Source organism: Antedon bifida, chromosome 8 (genome assembly GCF_963402885.1).
Source record: "Antedon bifida chromosome 8, ecAntBifi1.1, whole genome shotgun sequence".
In the NCBI taxonomy this organism is placed as follows: domain Eukaryota; kingdom Metazoa; phylum Echinodermata; class Crinoidea; order Comatulida; family Antedonidae; genus Antedon; species Antedon bifida.
Window position 1 is genome coordinate 3,493,406 of NC_136233.1, and position 18,671 is coordinate 3,512,076.

Below are 18,671 nucleotides of genomic sequence, written 5' to 3' on the forward strand. Positions count from 1 at the left end.
TCAACAAATTTATATATATTTATTTTAAAAAATAGAAACATAATATAAAAAGTTTTATTGGTTTTATCTTCATTTCTAGGAATATTAACATTAATTCATTGGATTTTGTTTTTTTATTATTTTATATTTCTCAGTATTTAGGTTTGTACTCTAGTAAATGCACTTTCACTGTGTATTAGCAGGATTCCCAATAGCTTTTTTAATCCCAGCAGAGGGAGTATCATCTCATTAATGGATCAGCTATTCTAAGGTCATTTACTATGTTGATAAATGGCATTTCACATTGTACCCACGTGGGTAAACAATCACTATCGCAGGCTTTTGTTGAGGCACGTGTCTAGCACAGGCCCAACCTCCTCATTTGCATATGAAGAGCTTCTCTCCCCTTTGGTGATAATAGATCATGCTGAAAGCGCTGAGGGAAACCAGCGGTGCGTATCGTTTCACCAGGGCTTTGTTTTCTGAAGGAGGTTCTAGCTTGAGCAGGGTTACTGTTTGTGGTCTTCATTCCTCTATGATTTTTTTCACTTTGAGCAGAACCTTGTATAACGAGCATCTCATTGGATTACGGGGTGTTACACATCAAACCTGCTATCTTAATCATCCAACGTCCAACTTCATCATCTTCCTCCGGCTTCTACCGGCTCCACATTTCTTGCGGATTTGTTTTCATTGCTGATAATTAATACAAATGATTAGATCGGTGGACTATAATTAAAAAACCTTTACGTTTCTTGGATTTCGTTCGACATGGACACGGCTTTATGTATCGGAACTGGGACCGACTTTGAACCGAATGCGTTTGAAAACTATCTGCGTAAGGTAAGGGCTTAATTGTATCTCATGTGTCAAATGCATGAGATTGATGCGACTTATTGTTATCCAGCGTGTTACATTTTTTTCTTTATCAACAGGTTTCTGTGATGTACTTTTGTGATGGTGGTAAACAAAAATTATATAATATAATATATAGTATAATAAATTTCAATTGTTAGGTGAAAATGAGAATTTATATTTCAATTTTATGTATGAATTTAGATAGCTGTAATCAATTTGTTTTTTTTCCCCGTAAATACCTAATTTTTATTATCATATTGGTCTCCTTCAAGTAGATAATTATCTTTTCCAAAAGGTATCCAGGTTTTTAGAATTGATAACTTTAATTAATAATATTAATGAGGTTGATAAAAGACAATAATTTAAATAATATTTAAATAGTAATTACATTAGAATATTACATGACTAATCTTTTAATTGATGGCATAAATAATACAGTATACATTATATAATTTATATAATTTCACTCATTTCTGCAGTGTGAATGTAATTTCAGGGTTACCAACAAAGCTACAAACATCTAGAGTAGTACTTATAGAGAATTACTTACATAAATTACTATATAGACTAGTACTTATATAGACTAGTATAGACTGTTAGACTATTGCTTATATAGACTAGTACTTATATAGACTAGTACTTATATATAGACTAGTACTTACTGTATATAGACTAATTGCTTATATTGACTACTACTTATATAGACTAGTACTATAGACTAGTATTTATATAGAAATACTTATATAGACTAGTACTTACTGTATATAGACTATTGCTTATTTAGACTACTACTAGTACTTATTGTACCTATAATATTCACATTTGTTGGCTCAAACTTCACTAGTAGTACAGTATTAATAGTACCATACCTGTATACTGTATAAAAAATGGTTATTAATATTTATTAATAATTATAAATTATCTAAAATCTTTTGAGTGATTAGAATAGTATCTTAATTCTGTAGAGTTCAATTTAAGTGGAAGATTTGATTTTGAATGAGGCTGCTTTTATTATTGGAAGGCCTTTGTCTTTAAAAGAAAGAGAATTTAAGGCAGATTTAACTCTTCTCATATCCATCTGCTATTTATTTTTCACTATTTTTATTGTTTCATTATTACAGATAACTTGTATAATTTGTCAGATTTAGAAATGTCTCAATTACTCAGTATACACAATATATAATAATTTTACAAAGCAATTAAAAATATAAATATGTTATATATGATTATTATATTAATTTTTTTCCTTAGTGTTTAAATTATTTATACATTTTTTTGTTTTAGAAATGACTGCCTTATTCTTAGAATATAACAGTACCAGTAGTAGTATAGTAAAAAATGTTTTTCAATACAGTTTCTAAATAAATTTAATTATCCAAAGACAAAAAGTGAATAGCAAAAATTGAGATTGGATCAAAACAAAAATGCAAAATATAAAATCAAAAGATATATCAAAATATAAAGAAAAAGATTAAAAATGAGAGGCAGGAGGAATTCGGAACACAGTTACTAACCCTTAAAATATCATGGCTATTATTAATTAGACTAATTTACTCTTTATGTACTTGAAAAGCTCTCTTTATTCAAATTTTTTAAATTAAGTTGTCCATTTCTACACAGAAACAAAGGCTTAAATGTACTACTATACTATAGATCTTAGGATCAAGAACAAAAGAGTTACTTTGTATTGCTGAATAAAAGAACAAATATTTTTTTGGGGGTGGGGGGGGGGGGAGAATGGGGTTTACGACAAAATTTATCTTTAGCAAACTTGTGTGTCAATATGAAAACAAGAAAAATAGGCATTAATAAAATACATTATATACTATTCATAGAGAATCTTAACGGGTGCTTTTTTACCTTAAAAATCATCATTATGATAGAAAGAAGCTTCTTTTCCATTCCCCAAGATATTAACAATACCATATCCACAAACCTGCTAGTATTCCTAAAAGTTGCTGATCTAGGATTTTGAAATAGGGGGACCAGGACCACCTATGCCTAATTTACTATTTGATAACGTAATATTATTGATAAATTGGTGTACTTTTTTTTAAACATCCATTTCTCCACATATTCAATTAAATACTGAGAAATTCTCACTTTCTTTCTGATTACAATATAATTGGTATCTTTTGTTTAATAGCTAGTAGCAGAGTATAAAGATTTATGACAGTGGGTGTTCCAATTGGTTATTGGCTGTCACCTTGTTATTAGGTCATCTACAGGTCACACTTGACCTTACTATGAATGATGACCTAACAACAACACTAACTTGACCTTATTGTAATGATGACCCAACAACAACATGTCATGCCAACTCTCACAATGTTATGGTAACAGTTTAAATGTAAACTTTAAAAGCTTTGTTCCCAAATTTACAAAAAAAAATTGTAATTCATTCGGTGTGAATTATACCCTAGAGGTATTGCAACATACTCCCTTTTGAAGAGGTAACTTATCGGCATACTACAGTACACTTAATTCTCTACACAAGGATGAAACAGTCAGTGTAATATTAAAATGGTTTTAAAATGAGTTTTAACCTTGATAATTTTTTTATAGAAAAAATCATACCATTAATTTTCACTTAAGCATAAAGTACAATATTTTCTTTGTTCTTACATAATGTTCCATCATTTGTATTCATTTTTCAAAGTGTTTCTTTCTTTTCTTCTTTATTATGATTGCATCCTTTATCCCGCCTCCCGCTGCCATCCAATTTGGTTGTGTTTATTCAGTGCGTTACAACTGCAGTGTGTTTTGACATTTTGATATGTTAACCCACAACGATATACGTCCCTGTAGGTGTATATACTTTAAAAAGAGAATACAAAATGTTATTAGTAATTTCTTTAAGTAAGCTAACAAAAATATATGTGACATTTTGATCTGTTGGCTGTCTATTTTAGAGTGATAAGACGCAGGTGCTTGTTTGCTTATAAGAGTGTGTTCACACACATTTACATACATCAAACAGTATAACAGCATTTTTCACACTTCACCTATTTGGATCATGGAGGAACTGTTTATTAAAAAACATGAAAAATAAAGATTAATAAAATCAGACTTTAAATAGTCCATTTTGCAGTTTTAATAAAGTTATTCAATTATGTAAAAAAAAAGAAAATATTTCACTTGTAAAAAGACAAACGAAATGGTTAATTTTAACCAAAAACCATTGTCCGACACGTTTTTTAGGTAAATCATTTTTTTTTTCAATCCAGTGAAGTGAATAACTATTTACCTGAAATTAAAATGGCATATATAACAAAAAAATTTAAAAACAATTAATTTTTTAGGGGGACAATATATCTTTAAATAATTCCTCCTTATTTGGATATAATATTTCTGAATCAAGTACAGTAGCAACATATTTTATAATAAGTTAGTCTTTTTACAAAAGGGCTAATTCAGGATTTAATTAATTTTGGAACCGAAATTATTTCATAATTCAAACCAATACAACCAAACCGTAACTGCTATTTTCACTTTTAGTACTGAGGTACTAAACAAGAAATATATCTTACAAAAAATGCCGCTTGACTTTTTGCCGTAACAGTTTTAATTACAGTATTGTTCTTTCTTCATTAAATGATGCTTTCTTTTGGTATTGATATTCTATTTTAAAAAGGTGCTAAGAAATAAAATCAACAATAGAATTTTTATAATTTATCAAGTTACCACAATTGTACTATTTGAGTACTCTATAAAAAAGGTATTATTTAACAATCCAAGTAAACAGCATAATAATCTAGCTAGCTACCACTGCACTATTTGAGTATTACTATTATTACTGTACTTTATATTTATTACAAAGGTTGATATAATGTTTAATCAGTCAACTTATGTTTGTACTTTGTTTAACTCCCTAAAGGCCTTTGTCATTTTCTTTTAATAGAAAACCCATTTTCAGATCAATAAGTAATCACTCATAATTTTTGTTTTATAAATCAATAATTCATTGTTTAATATTACTGATTAATGTTGTATCAATAATCAATATTAATCAATAATTAATGTGTTACTGATTAATATGTATATGCATCAACAATTAATTGACCAATATCATTGATTAATCAATATTCATCAATATTCAATGTGTTACTGATTAATATCAACAATTAATTGACCAATATCAATGATTAATCAATATTTATCAATAATCAATATATTACTGATTAATATAAAAAGTTTATTGAACAATATTAATGATTAATCAATATTCATCAATAATCAATATATTACTGATTAATATCAACAATTAATTGACCAATATCAATGATTAATCAATATCCATCAATAATCAATGTGTTACTGATTAATATCAACAATTAATTGAACAATATCAATGATTAATCAATATTCATCAATAATCAACGTGTTACTGATTAATATCAACAATTAATTGAACAATATCAATGATTAATATGTATATGCATCAGCAATTAATTTACCAATATCAATGATTAATTAATATTTATCAATTATTAATCAATATGTCAATAATATATGTTTCTATCAATAATTAATTTTTAATGTTAAAGAAAGACTTATTAGTCATAGATATGGTGAAAATGGCACATACTTTACAACAATTATAATTCTTTACTCTGTATGTAGGTCATTCGTAACAAAGCATCAAGTAAATTTAAATAATTTGGAACATTTATTAGGTTAATTGTGATTTTTCTTTGTTTGGTTCAATAAGATCATTTATAAAAAGAAATTATTTGTAGACGAAAATTAGAGAACTTTGAACTGATAGTGGTATTAATTAATTTCATTCTTCTTTGTCATTGTAAGTATAGACTAATGAAAAAAAAACCGAATAATGTGGTCATTATCCTAAAATATACTTTATTACAGAAAAACAACCTAAATATTCATTGTATAGTGTACAGGAATTGAAAAATTTAAATTACAAATTTATTGATTTTAATCACATTTATGAACTAATTATTAACTCAAAATAATATGTGATAATTGCTGTAAATAACAGAACACTATTACTACTACAATCTGTTTTGAAATCTTTATGAATCATAATTTAAATGCGTTGTGAATACCAATCAATTATTCATCAAAAAAATGAATAAAAAATTTGGTTTAATAACTATCGATTGTGATAGCCTAATTATTCTTCACATGATTGATTGGGTGAATTTTAAAATCTGCCTGGCAACCATTCACCTAGCAACAATTTAAATTTCACACACTAAATGTTTCAATTCTTTCTGTGACACATTGACATAAAATTGTGATTTATAATTTATTGTTAGACTTTTAATGAATTGGACCCTCCAGTGTAGAAACGGTCACATAGGGGTTAGAATATCTAAGAGACGTTAGGGACAGACAATAGGATGCGATAATGGGATAATATTTCTGTTCTGTGATCTTAAACAAAGAGAACAGCATTCCAAAAAAGAAACAAAAAACCGAGTTTTATATTTTTGCTGGTGGTACAGAACATATTTGTTTTTAAGATTTACAGTATTATACTATTGGAAAGTTAAAGATGTATTGTCCCCCTGAAAAAATAATTCTTAAACAATTTTTTGTTGAATATTCCATTTTAATGTAACATAATAGTTATCCACTTTGACCAAAAATTAGATTGAAAAAAAAATGTATTTACCTGAAAAAATGTAATTTAAAGGAAAAATAGTCAAATTGGCTGCTTGAATTTAACCATTTACAGTATTTTCTCATTTTATAAGTGAAAACATTGTTTTTTCCCCTGTTTTTTCTACTGAAGTGATTAACGTTTAGAACTACAAAATAACCTATCAAAGTCTGATTTAATTAATCTTCGTTTTTGTTTTGTTTTTTGTTTACTGTATGCATTACAAAACGATATATAAATATTTTGTTTATTGTTTAGTATTAAGATATCGTGATATTGATGCCACGAAAGCTTAAAAATGGTCATCTTTTGATCTTAAATCAAAGGGTAAAATTTTCTTAATATAAAGAATAATAAATTACAAGATTCTATATTTGGTTGTTTTTATCTCTTGTCAGATTTATATGATAAAATAAACTTTAATTTTGACATAAAATTTTAAAGTTGGGTCATCCATTGTTTTCATTTATTATTCTGACAAGTTGGGATAATAATGAATTTGGTTTCAAATTTCAGTTTTTATCAATTTCCATTGAAATTGAATTTCCCCTAAGTTAATTGGTTTTTGTCACAAAAGACATTAACAAAAGATATTTTCAATTCAATATTAAATTAAATTTAATAGCATTCTTTACTATGCATTTATTTTATAATTATTGAACAATTATGTATTTTTATTAGGGACCACGTCAACATTATTCTACTGCAGTTACTGCAGTAACTATATTTTTATTACTCTTGAACCTGTTTAAGTAATTATTTAACAATTTTTTTCAATATAATATCATGTTACTGCCTCATAAACTTGAACATTGCCACAAACTAAAATCATACGTTACTGCAGTATAGTTACTGCAGTATAGTTACTGCAATTATAGTAGTTACTGCAGTATAGATACTGCAGTATAGTTACTGCAGTATAGTTACTGCAGTATAGTTACTGCAGTATAGTTACTGCAGTATAGTTACTGTAGTATAGTTACTGCAGTATAGTTACTGCAGTATAGTTTCTGGAGTATAGTTATTGCAGTGTAGTTACTGCAGTATTAGTAGAATAATTTTTTCTAGGTTCAATCTAAATTTAATCTTCTCATAAAAATTCACATCATGTAATTTACTAACTAAGTATTAAATTTTATTGTGATGATAATAAAAATAAAAATAATTAAACCCATTTATAATCAAAATTATTTAATTTTTAGTTTCTTCACCCAAAATCTATCCTACTTACAGTAAAGCATTATGAAAACTTATAAAATAAAATTTATATTTATTACTGTATATTTATGAATAAATTTATGGATTTTTTATATAATAAAGTTTCTTCACCCAACATCAATCCTACTCAAGCATTATGAAAAACTTATAAAATAAAATTCATATTTATTAATGTATATTTATGAATAAATTTATGGATTTTTAAAATGTTACAGTACAGTTTTGACAATTAATGGCAATATTTTAGTGTTTTACAAAAGTCGAAAAAATAATCTCCATATTTCATACATGAAAAATGTTATTGTTAAAATAATGTGAGATGTATGGATCTAATAATGAGCGACAACAATAAGCTCATTATAAAACAACCAAATGTCATAACCCAATGACCTAATAACATCATTAATCCTAAAAAATAATTTGCCTTTGGGATAAGAATCGCTATTAAAACAACACCTGATTCGTTACGTTGTAATATTTGTGAAGGAATCTAGATTCGAAATGAGCAATACGTGAACAGATTTCAACGTGTGTCAATTTTGATTCGCACGGTAATTCATCATTTCTGAATGGCTAATAAGGCTTAGGCTCTCTTAATAACCTTTTTGCAAAAGTCTTCTTCGCTAAGTGTTTTTAAAATCTGCGTACCATTGTCAGACGAACAAACGCGATTTTGTGATTTAGGAACTGGATGAAAATTGTGATGTATGCTTTCTGATGGCTTATATCATTCCGTTTCTTTCTATAGCAAACTAAATGTTACAGTAATGTTTTAGTTCCAGAATAGAGGTGATAAAGTATGGTTTTAACAATATGATACAGTGATTGTTTTTGTCAAGAAAAGAACGGCCTCTCTTTACCAAATTAAAATTTGCAATAATACTATATAGACTTTTAAGTTAACTTGCAACAAATTTGAGAAAATGTTTGGCTACTACAATATTTCTTACCAATAGGAGTCAACAAAAAATGACAACCATAACAAATTATGTAAAGTTTAATAAAAATAAATTATCCTTTAGTTTTAGCAACGTTTTATTTTTAGGCTAATATTCCAAATCGATGATTTTATTCCGTGTTTATGGTAGCATATGCTATTAATATGAAGACATGTTTATTTTTCCCTTCTACTGTACTTGAACTACTGTACTTAAAAGATGACATTGAAATAGCTCAGTCTTACCTTAATTATGTTTGGTATAATATTTATAGCAATTAATTACTAATAATACCCCCTAATGGCTTTATTTTTGCATTGTCAATCCAAGTTAAACCGGAAACGTGTTAATGTATTTTTTGCTAGAAACTTAGGGAGTACTAATCAGTGGAGCTGTCAGGAGTTTGTTGATTATAGTGAGTTACTGGTTTGAGAATCCAATTAAGATGGTCGTAATGAGGATAAATGCATCTTTCAATTCGTAACTCCAATAACACGTACGCAAATACATCATCAATGTCGAATCACATATCTTTTTGTTGTATTCTTCTATCAAATAAAACACTACGACTGGGGCTTTTAATTTGGAGTTTTTCATTTCTAATTTATGTGGCCTAGATGTAATTGATACATTGCATATTTAACATTAAACCCTTTATAAATAAAATACTATAAAAATAAGACAGGATATTGTATAGTAGGTTGACAAATTATTTTGTATTTCATACAAAAACATTTCAAATTTTGTTTGTTGATTATTTTGTTCTATTTAAAAAAACAGCTATTAGGTAATTTATTTTAAACAAGACCTTTACATTTATTATTATGCGAGCAGTTTAAGTCAACCAGTGAAATCTACTTAAGTTTAAGAACAATGTTAAGAATATACAGTAATTTGATTTCATTTTATTATGATTTAAAATGTTCATCTAGTTTGAAGATACAGTACGTTATTTTAAAATTCTATTCTGACAAACCAAAATTAGTAACTGACCTGACTGACAGTTTCAGTGCTCATTTCACGAGCACTTTCTTCCGAGTGACGACTATATATTGTTAAGCAAATCGCTCACTGTTAGGCAATATGGATCAGACGAAATGGAGAGAAAACCATGAACCGAGACGAGAGCGCCCATTTCCTTAGTCACGTATACGACCCTATTGTTAGGCGAACGCTTAACAGTAGCGATTTGCTTAACAATATAGTCGCCACTCTGAAGAAAGTGCTCGTGAAATGAGCTCTGAAACTGTAAGTCAGGTCAGTTACTAATTTTGGTTTGTCAAAATAGAATTTTATAATATTCATTTCATAATATTTAAAATGCAGATGATGTCATATGGCAACACATAAAATCAAACTATTCACTGTTCAATTATTATTTACATTACAATCTATACCCAATCTAATTTTAATATTAAACTATTAAATCGCAAGCTGTGCAGACAGTGTGATATGTACTTTTTGCAATGATAATAATCAAAAAGTTCACTGTGTTATTAGACATGAACTTTTCCATATTTCAATAATTCATTCAACTTTGTAATGATCTTAACGTAACGACATAAAACATTATAAACAATATTTTGTGTATTTTTATGACAATTAATTGTATAAAGGTTTTTTAACCATTTGCACTTTTTGATAATTTAACCTGCAAACAATATGCAGAAAGTACTATAATATAATATCAATCATTAAACATGATTTATTATATATTAAATATTATAATAATGTTTTATTTATTTATTATTTAATATAATGTACAGTAGGTCAATATCAGTAAATTTTAATTGTTTATGGAACGTCAAAGGGCAACTTGAATATGCTGGTGGTGGTGGTAGATCTACACTTGGAATGACTAGCAAATTTAAATTTGCCCCTTTGCCGTTCCATAATAATGATTGATTTCTGAACATCTATTTACAACTCTCTGCCTCATTATTATGCAAGTTTTCAATCAGATGTCCAGAAACAACCAATCAGTAGTTTCTGACATAGTTGCTATGGTTACTGATTAACCATAACAAGGTATAATTTAATTTCTGATGCTTAAAAAAATTCAGTTAAAATTTGTTTGTCCAACTGATTAAAGGGATAGTTTTAAAGGACAAGTTTAGGTTCCTTTTAGACGAAACACTCGCCACTATTATGTAGATACCCATTTTTCTTGAGTGAATAAATAGGAGTATCCTTATTATGATATCAAAAGTTGGATATGGTCGCCTCTTCTCCATAATACTAATAGTTAATATTATATAACACCTAAATAAATTCCTGTCATTTGATTGGATGATTGTGAGTCACATGGTGTGCAATAGTACGCACTATTGAATGGTCATTCAATAATACTATTATCTTCTGTAGCTACAGTATTGTATATTACTGAATACTATAAAGATGAATGTACTGTACAATACAAAAATCAGAAATTTGTTTTTTGTTTATGTACAACATTACTACATAAAAAAGTGTTTGTATAACTAATTTTTTTCATCAAGTACTGTAGAAATAAGATTATTTCCTAATTAGAGAATATAATGAATGGACCACCGGTATAATTTTGTGTCACCTTATTAGATTGAAAACAAGTCTACCATGATGAAGCATTGTGCGACAATTAAATTAGTGACTATTTAAATGTGGTCCACAGGGAGTTGTGGTGTGGTGATGATGTAGTACTTATGTGCTGTGTGTTCAGATAAAGAGATAAGAAGATTCAAGGGTCAGAAGGTCATTTTAAAAGATGTGATATCGATCACTTTATTGTTGTACAGTAGTAGTAAAGTTTACCCAAAGATGATGTGAAATTAACTGGATTTTAGTTATGCATTAGAAAAGAAAGTGCATGGTTCCTTGTAAGATTTGAACCCCTGCTCTCCAGATAACTAGTTTGGTATCATACCTCATTTTGATGCGCTATGTAAAATAATAAGTACTGATAAACTTCTCTCCCATTCTGTTTTTTCTTTCCTATCCTATTGCTATTTATGAAGATTTTGAGTGAAATTGGATGAATTTGTTTTGTTTTTTATTGACAATTTAAAATGAAAATAAGAGTTTTTTTAATGAAGACATCAAAGATAATAAATATTAGTAAGATTATTCTGTCAATGTTCATTGATCATTAAAACTTAATTTGATTCATTAGTTGTTGAATTTAACGAGATAGTCATTGTGATTTGATCATGTCAAAAATCAATAATCATGACAAATTGTGCTTCCCTGTTCGGACGACTCCATATATGTCATTTTCTAGTTTGAATATTTTATCGTAATTCAATTTGATTCTCTGTAAGAAAAATTAGGTTTTCGCTATTTGTGTGCATAAAATAAGTGAATTTATTGATTAACCTGTCTAGCGAATTCATTTTGTTCTAGTTGAGTAAATCGGCAAATGTTGTTTACGAGTAAAATCAACTTTAGCGGCAGTTAATTTATTTGCGATTGAGAAGTTAAAAATACTTGAAATAATGAGTTTTATTGACTTAAAGTAAAGTCGGTTATTTTCTATTTGATTGCGTTTTATCTGAGTTTGTTAGAAATCTACGGAAACAACTAATTTTGGAAAATTTATTAATAATGAGAGAAAAAATGACAAATTCTGATGCTGATTTTAATAGAAAAACTGCAAATGTGACATTTAAATAACCAAATAATATTGCTTTTTCAACAATAAACACTCTCCCACCTCTTATTTTATTTACGCAAAAAATGTTTTCCTTTTTTTATAGAAGTAATTAATTTGTACTAAATTCATAATTAGAGGAAAACTACTAATTAGTTTTTGATAAAAACAAACAAACTATAAATTACTTTCTAATCCTATGATAAACTTTTAACCTATTTATCCAAATTTGTTTGTCATCCAATTAATGTTTGCTTCAATACATTAATTACAATATTTAATGAATCACGATGTATTAGGTTTAATGAAACATCTGCCCTTTCATAATTTTCTCCAGCGAGACTTGTAATGATTTAAATTCTCTTGGTACTATTATTGATACATGGCGCAAATTAATTTGATTCGTGTTACAAGTGTAATTATTGAAAGTGCAGAGAAGTGTATTTCAGCAGTGTTTGGTTGCAGGAGATGTCAGGTGGTATAGATATAAGATTGACAATGTTCTCTTAAGCCCCTTTCACACACAGATGTGGGATGGTACTATTGCGAAAGGGTCCAAATAAACAAATGCCAGCTTTCATTAGACTACTGTACTAGCCCACCTGTAGACCTAGTATTTCTCTAGTAACATTTTTCGTCACTCTCTTTGAAAATATACCACTACGAGATGAGGTAAGCAAACTAAATTTATGCTAAACTGTCTCCTAATCTTTTATCTTTTCTAAAAGTAAATGGACAATATGGGCCAGCCCAAAGGTTTCTAATTTTCTAACTATAGACATGATGAAAATGGACATTATGGGCAAGCCCAACGGTTGCCAATTTTCTAACTATCGTGAAAAGAAACGTAAGCAGACACAATACAAATGATTTGTCTCATGGAATTGATCTTTTACTGTTAACGCGCACACAAGCTGTCAAGGATTACAAATTATTCTTGTCTTGAATCTTCCCTGACGATCACCTGTCACTAAGCTGGCGTGAAAACATGATGAATTTCAAATCAATTCCAATAAGTCTGGTGTCAAAACCGACTTAAAACACTTTTATCAACAGTCTTGGAGTAGAAAACCAGGCCAAGTTTGTGAGATAGCGTGATGATTGCACAAAGAGTACTTCTTAAAGGCAACTTGTAGTGTAAAATGTGTTGTAGTCCAGCTCGTAGCCCAGATTGTAGCCTAGCTTATAGCCTAGCTTGTAGCCCAGATTGTGGCTTAGCTTATAGCCTAGCTTGTAGCCCAGATTGTGGCCTAGCTCGTAGCCTACTGTAACTTGTGGCCTAGCTTGTAGCCCAGATTGTAGCCTAGCTCATTGTAGCCTAGCTTATAGCCCAGCTTGTGGCCTAGCTTGTAGCCAAGATTGTGGCCTAGCTTGTAGCCCATCTTGTGGCCTAGATTGTTGCCTAACTTGTAGTCCAGCTTGTTGCCCAGCTCGTATTGGGGTAGAACAGGATTCTTGTAAAAAAGATGGAATTTATTGAAATATTTTTGTTGAATTAAATCAAATAGACAAAGACACATTATTTAAAAATTGCTTATTTTGATGAAATATGAATTCAGAGAGTAATATTATTTTTAAAAATATTTTTACTTTTAGTAGTTCAATCACAAACCAATTTTCATAGTTAAAATTTCAATCAAAAGAAGATAATTAATTGGTGAAAGACTTTAATTAGGAAAGAAGTATAAATAGAAAAAGCAATATTTACGAGACAAGCTTAATATTGATATAGAATATGGTAAACTATTAATTGGAGTATGTATGTATTACTTGATACTAAAGTAAACACAGCTATGTTTGTATAACGTCTTATTTGTGTCTGTATTTAATAACACTCTAAACGCAATGTAAACACACTCTATAGTATTATATTTTCAGTTGTGATTTTCAATATTTTTCCCATGCGTTTTTTTTTCTAATTTCAATCGCCACGTTGTTGTTGTGGAAACTAAAAATTTGTAATAAGTTACTAATTTATTCTAAAATAATATGATTTAACGGATGTTTTATAAACAGCAACAAATTTCTTTTTATTATTTATATTATAGAAAGTTTTTATTTCTAAGTAAACATTATTTATTTTTATGTTCAGTTTAAAATTGCATTTTCTTACATATAAATAATGTTTTTTGTTATTAATTATAATAATTTAACCTTAATTTTTCTGTTTTTTTTATTGTCATCATCAACTTTTAGAAAGAAATTTTACAAATTATTTTGTTCCTAGTCCATTAGTCAAAATCTCCCATGGGATTTCTAAATTGTCTCCTCTCTCGTCATCTTACGAGATAAAGAGCATAACATTTTATGATGAATTTAAGCCTAGAAAGAGAAACAGGTGGTGTGATTATCTGATGCTTTGGAGCAATAAATGCAATTCCTTAGCAACTGTCAATCAATGCTCCACTTAGCAACCAATCTACGGACTTGCGTTGATATTAGTATTATTAGCATCAATGTGTAATGAGTTATAGATTGGCACGTTACAATCTTTGGTTTGCTTTCTTTAATTCATCAATGCACACTAACATTACTCAATTTAGGATTGAGAATATTTTGATCCCAGGAACAAAACTAGGAAACTAAGCATCTACTCCTTCTGCAGCCTGGGAAACTAAGTATCTGATCCTTCTGCAGCCTGGGAAACTAAGGATCTACTCCTTCTGCAGCCTGGGAAACTAAGGATCTACTCCTTCTGCAGCCTGGGAAACTAAGGATCTACTCTTTCTGCAGCCTGGGAAACTAAGGGTGTACTCCTTCTGCAGCCTGGGAAACAAATGATCTACTCCTTCTGCAGCCTGGGAAACAAATGATCTACTCGTTCTGCAGCCTGGGAAACAAATGATCTACTCCTTCTGCAGCCTGGGAAACAAATGATCTACACTCCTTCTGCAGCCTGGGAAACCAATGATCTACTCTTTCTGCAGCCTGGGAAACTAAGGATCTACTCCTTCTGCAGCCTGGGAAACAAATGATCTACACTCCTTCTGCAGCCTGGGAAACAAATGATCTACTCCTTCTGCAGCCTGGGAAACAAATGATCTACACTCCTTCTGCAGCCTGGGAAACAAATGATCTACTCCTTCTGCAGCATGGGAAACTAAGGATCTACTCTTTCTGCAGCCTGGGAAACAAATGATCTACACTCCTTCTGCAGCCTGGGAAACAAATGATCTACTCCTTCTGCAGCCTGGGAAACAAATGATCTACACTCCTTCTGCAGCCTGGGAAACTAAGGATCTACTCTTTCTGCAGCCTGGGAAACTAAGGGTGTACTCCTTCTGCAGCCTGGGAAACCAATGATCTACTCCTTCTGCAGCCTGGGAAACCAATGATCTTTTCCTTCTGCAGCCTGGGAAACCAATGATCTACTCCTTCTACAGCCTGGGAAACCAATGATCTTTTCCTTCTGCAGCCTGGGAAACCAATGATCTACTCCTTCTGCAGCCTGGGAAACCAATGATCTTTTCCTTCTGCAGCCTGGGAAACCAATGATCTACTCCTTCTACAGCCTGGGAAACCAATGATCTTCTCCTTCTGCAGCCTGGGAAACCAATGATCTTTTCCTTCTGAAGCCTGGGAAACCAATGATCTACTCCTTCTACAGCCTGGGAAACCAATGATCTTCTCCTTCTGTAGCCTGGGAAACCAATGATCTACTCCTTCTACAGCCTGGGAAACCAATGATCTACTCCTTCTGCAGCCTGGGAAACCAATGATCTACTCCTTCTGCAGCCTGGGAAACCAATGATCTACTCCTTCTACAGCCTGGGAAACCAATGATCTACTCCTTCTGCAGCCTGGGAAACAAATGATCTACTCCTTCTGCAGCCTGGGAAACCAATGATCTACTCCTTCTACAGCCTGGGAAACCAATGATCTTCTCCTTCTCTAGCCTGGGAAAGGAAGGGTCTTCTGCTGTTGCAACCTGGAAAAGGAAGGGTCTTCTGCTGTTGCAGCCTGAGAAACCAAGGATCTACTCTTTCTGCAGCCTGGTAAACGCAGGGTCTTCTCTTGTTGCAGTATCAGGAACTTAAGGATAATTATTCCTGCTGCTGTATGGGAAACAAAGGGTCTTCTCCTGTTGTAGAATTGAGAAACAATGGTTAAAACTTTAATACAGTAGGATATAACTTTCTCTCCTTTTTTTTTCTTTGGCACAAAAATGTTGGTTAAATGACATTAAAAAATTAAAATCCCAAATTCTTTTTTTACAATGGAGATGTTTTTGCAGTTTATCATACATAGCTTCTTCCTTTCCTCAAAATTTTGTCTGATTTGATTTGTTGGTTTTTTAAAATTTGTTTCGGAGGAGCCTGTGAGAATATTACAATGTCAAACTACTGTATGCATGTGATCTTTCGCTGCTATTATTGGCTGCCAGCTTTCATTACTGGTAGTTTAAAACAAAATTTGCGTGAAATGACATGAGCGGAAACAGAATCGTTAACTGGAATTGAACATGGATGTTTATAGGCCATAATTAATGAAACCTTACTGACAATTCTTGATAGATGAGGATAGATTCACTTAACAGACAAACTTAGAATTAAACTTACAATTTTACGGATATAATTAATGTGAATTTTGCTAATTTAAAAAAGAATTCAGATTTGATTGATTGAGTCATTGGAGCATGCTGATAAATTGTTTTCTTGGGAGAAATAGAAAAAACATTATTAAAACAATTTAATATGTAAGAATATATATCATTATTTACATTTACATATGATATGTTATGAATTCATTCATTCTTTTTATTTCGAAATACTATCATTACATAATATATCCAAGGCAAAAAAAAAAAGAAGATTAATCTAAGAATGTACTATATAATTCCATTTATAAAGCAACATGTAAAACATTTATAAAATTTCATGGATTTTCGAATATTTTTTTACAATCAACAGAAAAAAGAAAGATAATTTTATAGGTCTTATTATTTACAGGTAAAATAATCTAGTTTGCCTATCAATTTGTATAGTCCCCTTAGCAGATTTCTGTGTATATATTTCTTGTTTAATAGTGTGTTATACCTGTTATATCTAATTCTTTCTTATTAGTATATTTTAAAGTATATAACGTCGCTTGAGTGCTGGCTTCTGGCGACTCGTTGAACTATTTAAATTGATTTTAACCAGTTATGCAAGATATATTGCTACGTTCTTTTCATAGTTATCCGTGCCATCTTTAAGTATGACAAGGTTTTCTTTAATTACTAATGCAGATTAAATTTTAAAGTTTTTTTTTTGACAATGTTAAGTAGTTCGGTTCAGTTTTTTTTTTGGTTGATTGTTTAATAAAGCAGATGCTTGAGTGTGGAATTGGGGTCGTTTAAGGGTCAATGTAAAAATAGGAGGTAATTGGTTACTCTATACAAGGTTGAATTAATTATAATTTCACAATTTATTAAAATAATTTTTTTTCAGGTAATTGCTACTGCTATTATTAGTAAAACATGATTTTCTTTTTGTAGTTTACAAATTATGTACTGTGCCTTTTTTTTATATTTATTTAAAATTTAGAGCATTGAATGGTGTACCACATGTATGTAAAAAGGCAAAGTGTTGAGAAGTGCTATGATGATGATTAATTATAATTTCACAATTTTATTAAAATAATTTTTTTAGGTAATTGCTATGCTAGTATTAGTAAAACATGATTTTGATTTTGTATTTTACAAATTAAGTACTGTGTTTTTTTCATTATTTAAATTATGTATACATTTGTACGGTACAGTAATAAGACAAAATGTTGAGAAGTGCTATGATGAAATTAACTGGACTAATACTTCATCTATCTAGCTGTGTATGTATCTGTATATTTTTGCCATAATGCATGGTGATCATATCAATATTTATGGTAATATCTCATTTTGAAAAGAGATGGATTGTTTGTTTTTGTTGCCCTTTAAATGACCTGGTCCAATGACAGACTAGGTTAAGACAACATACTTTATATCATTCTTCAAATGTATGTTTATCTTTTTTTGTTATGATTTATAGTTTGTTGTTCCCAAACCTGTGACAAATGACAAACAAAATCTGTTGTTTAATTCATTAAAATTGTGATTTATAAATTGTAGAAGCACTTTTTTAAAAAAATTCAATATTTCACTCAGAGGCTCCTCACAATGCATCTATAGTCTTGAGGAGTCTTTGCAACATTGTAACAAATATGAGCTTAGCAACAGAAGGTGGAAGTATATAACAGAATAGACGCATTTAACATTAGCTTATAAAAAATGACAAATCCAAAGGACATTTTTAAATATTTCAAAAGAAAAATATTTTTAAAATGTTGAATATATAGTTTTAAAATTTGAAATCTTTCTTTTAGACACACAATTTGAAAGAGAGCAAACCAAAAATATATTTTTTTTCCACTTTTTTAAAAAGAAAAAAAAAATCACCTCATACATAAA

At 29.7% G+C, this 18,671-nt stretch overlaps 1 protein-coding gene across 5 annotated transcripts in view; it reads left to right on the forward strand.

Annotated features, from left to right (window-relative positions):
- The window catches only part of LOC144850824 (TOX high mobility group box family member 3-like), a 58,743-nt gene that overhangs the window by 16,791 nt on the left and 23,281 nt on the right, over positions 1 to 18,671 (forward strand). For 2 of the 5 annotated variants that reach the window (XM_078708289.1, XM_078708291.1), the window contains exon 1: positions 265 to 822. The exons of 1 other annotated variant lie outside the window; for it this stretch is intronic. In XM_078708289.1, coding sequence (XP_078564415.1) covers positions 751 to 822 — 72 coding nt within the window. In that variant the 5' untranslated portion in view covers positions 265 to 750. Of the gene's footprint in view, positions 1 to 264; positions 823 to 18,671 lie in introns of those variants that run through there. 2 more of the 5 variants (XM_078708290.1, XM_078708292.1) reach the window with 1 other exon arrangement.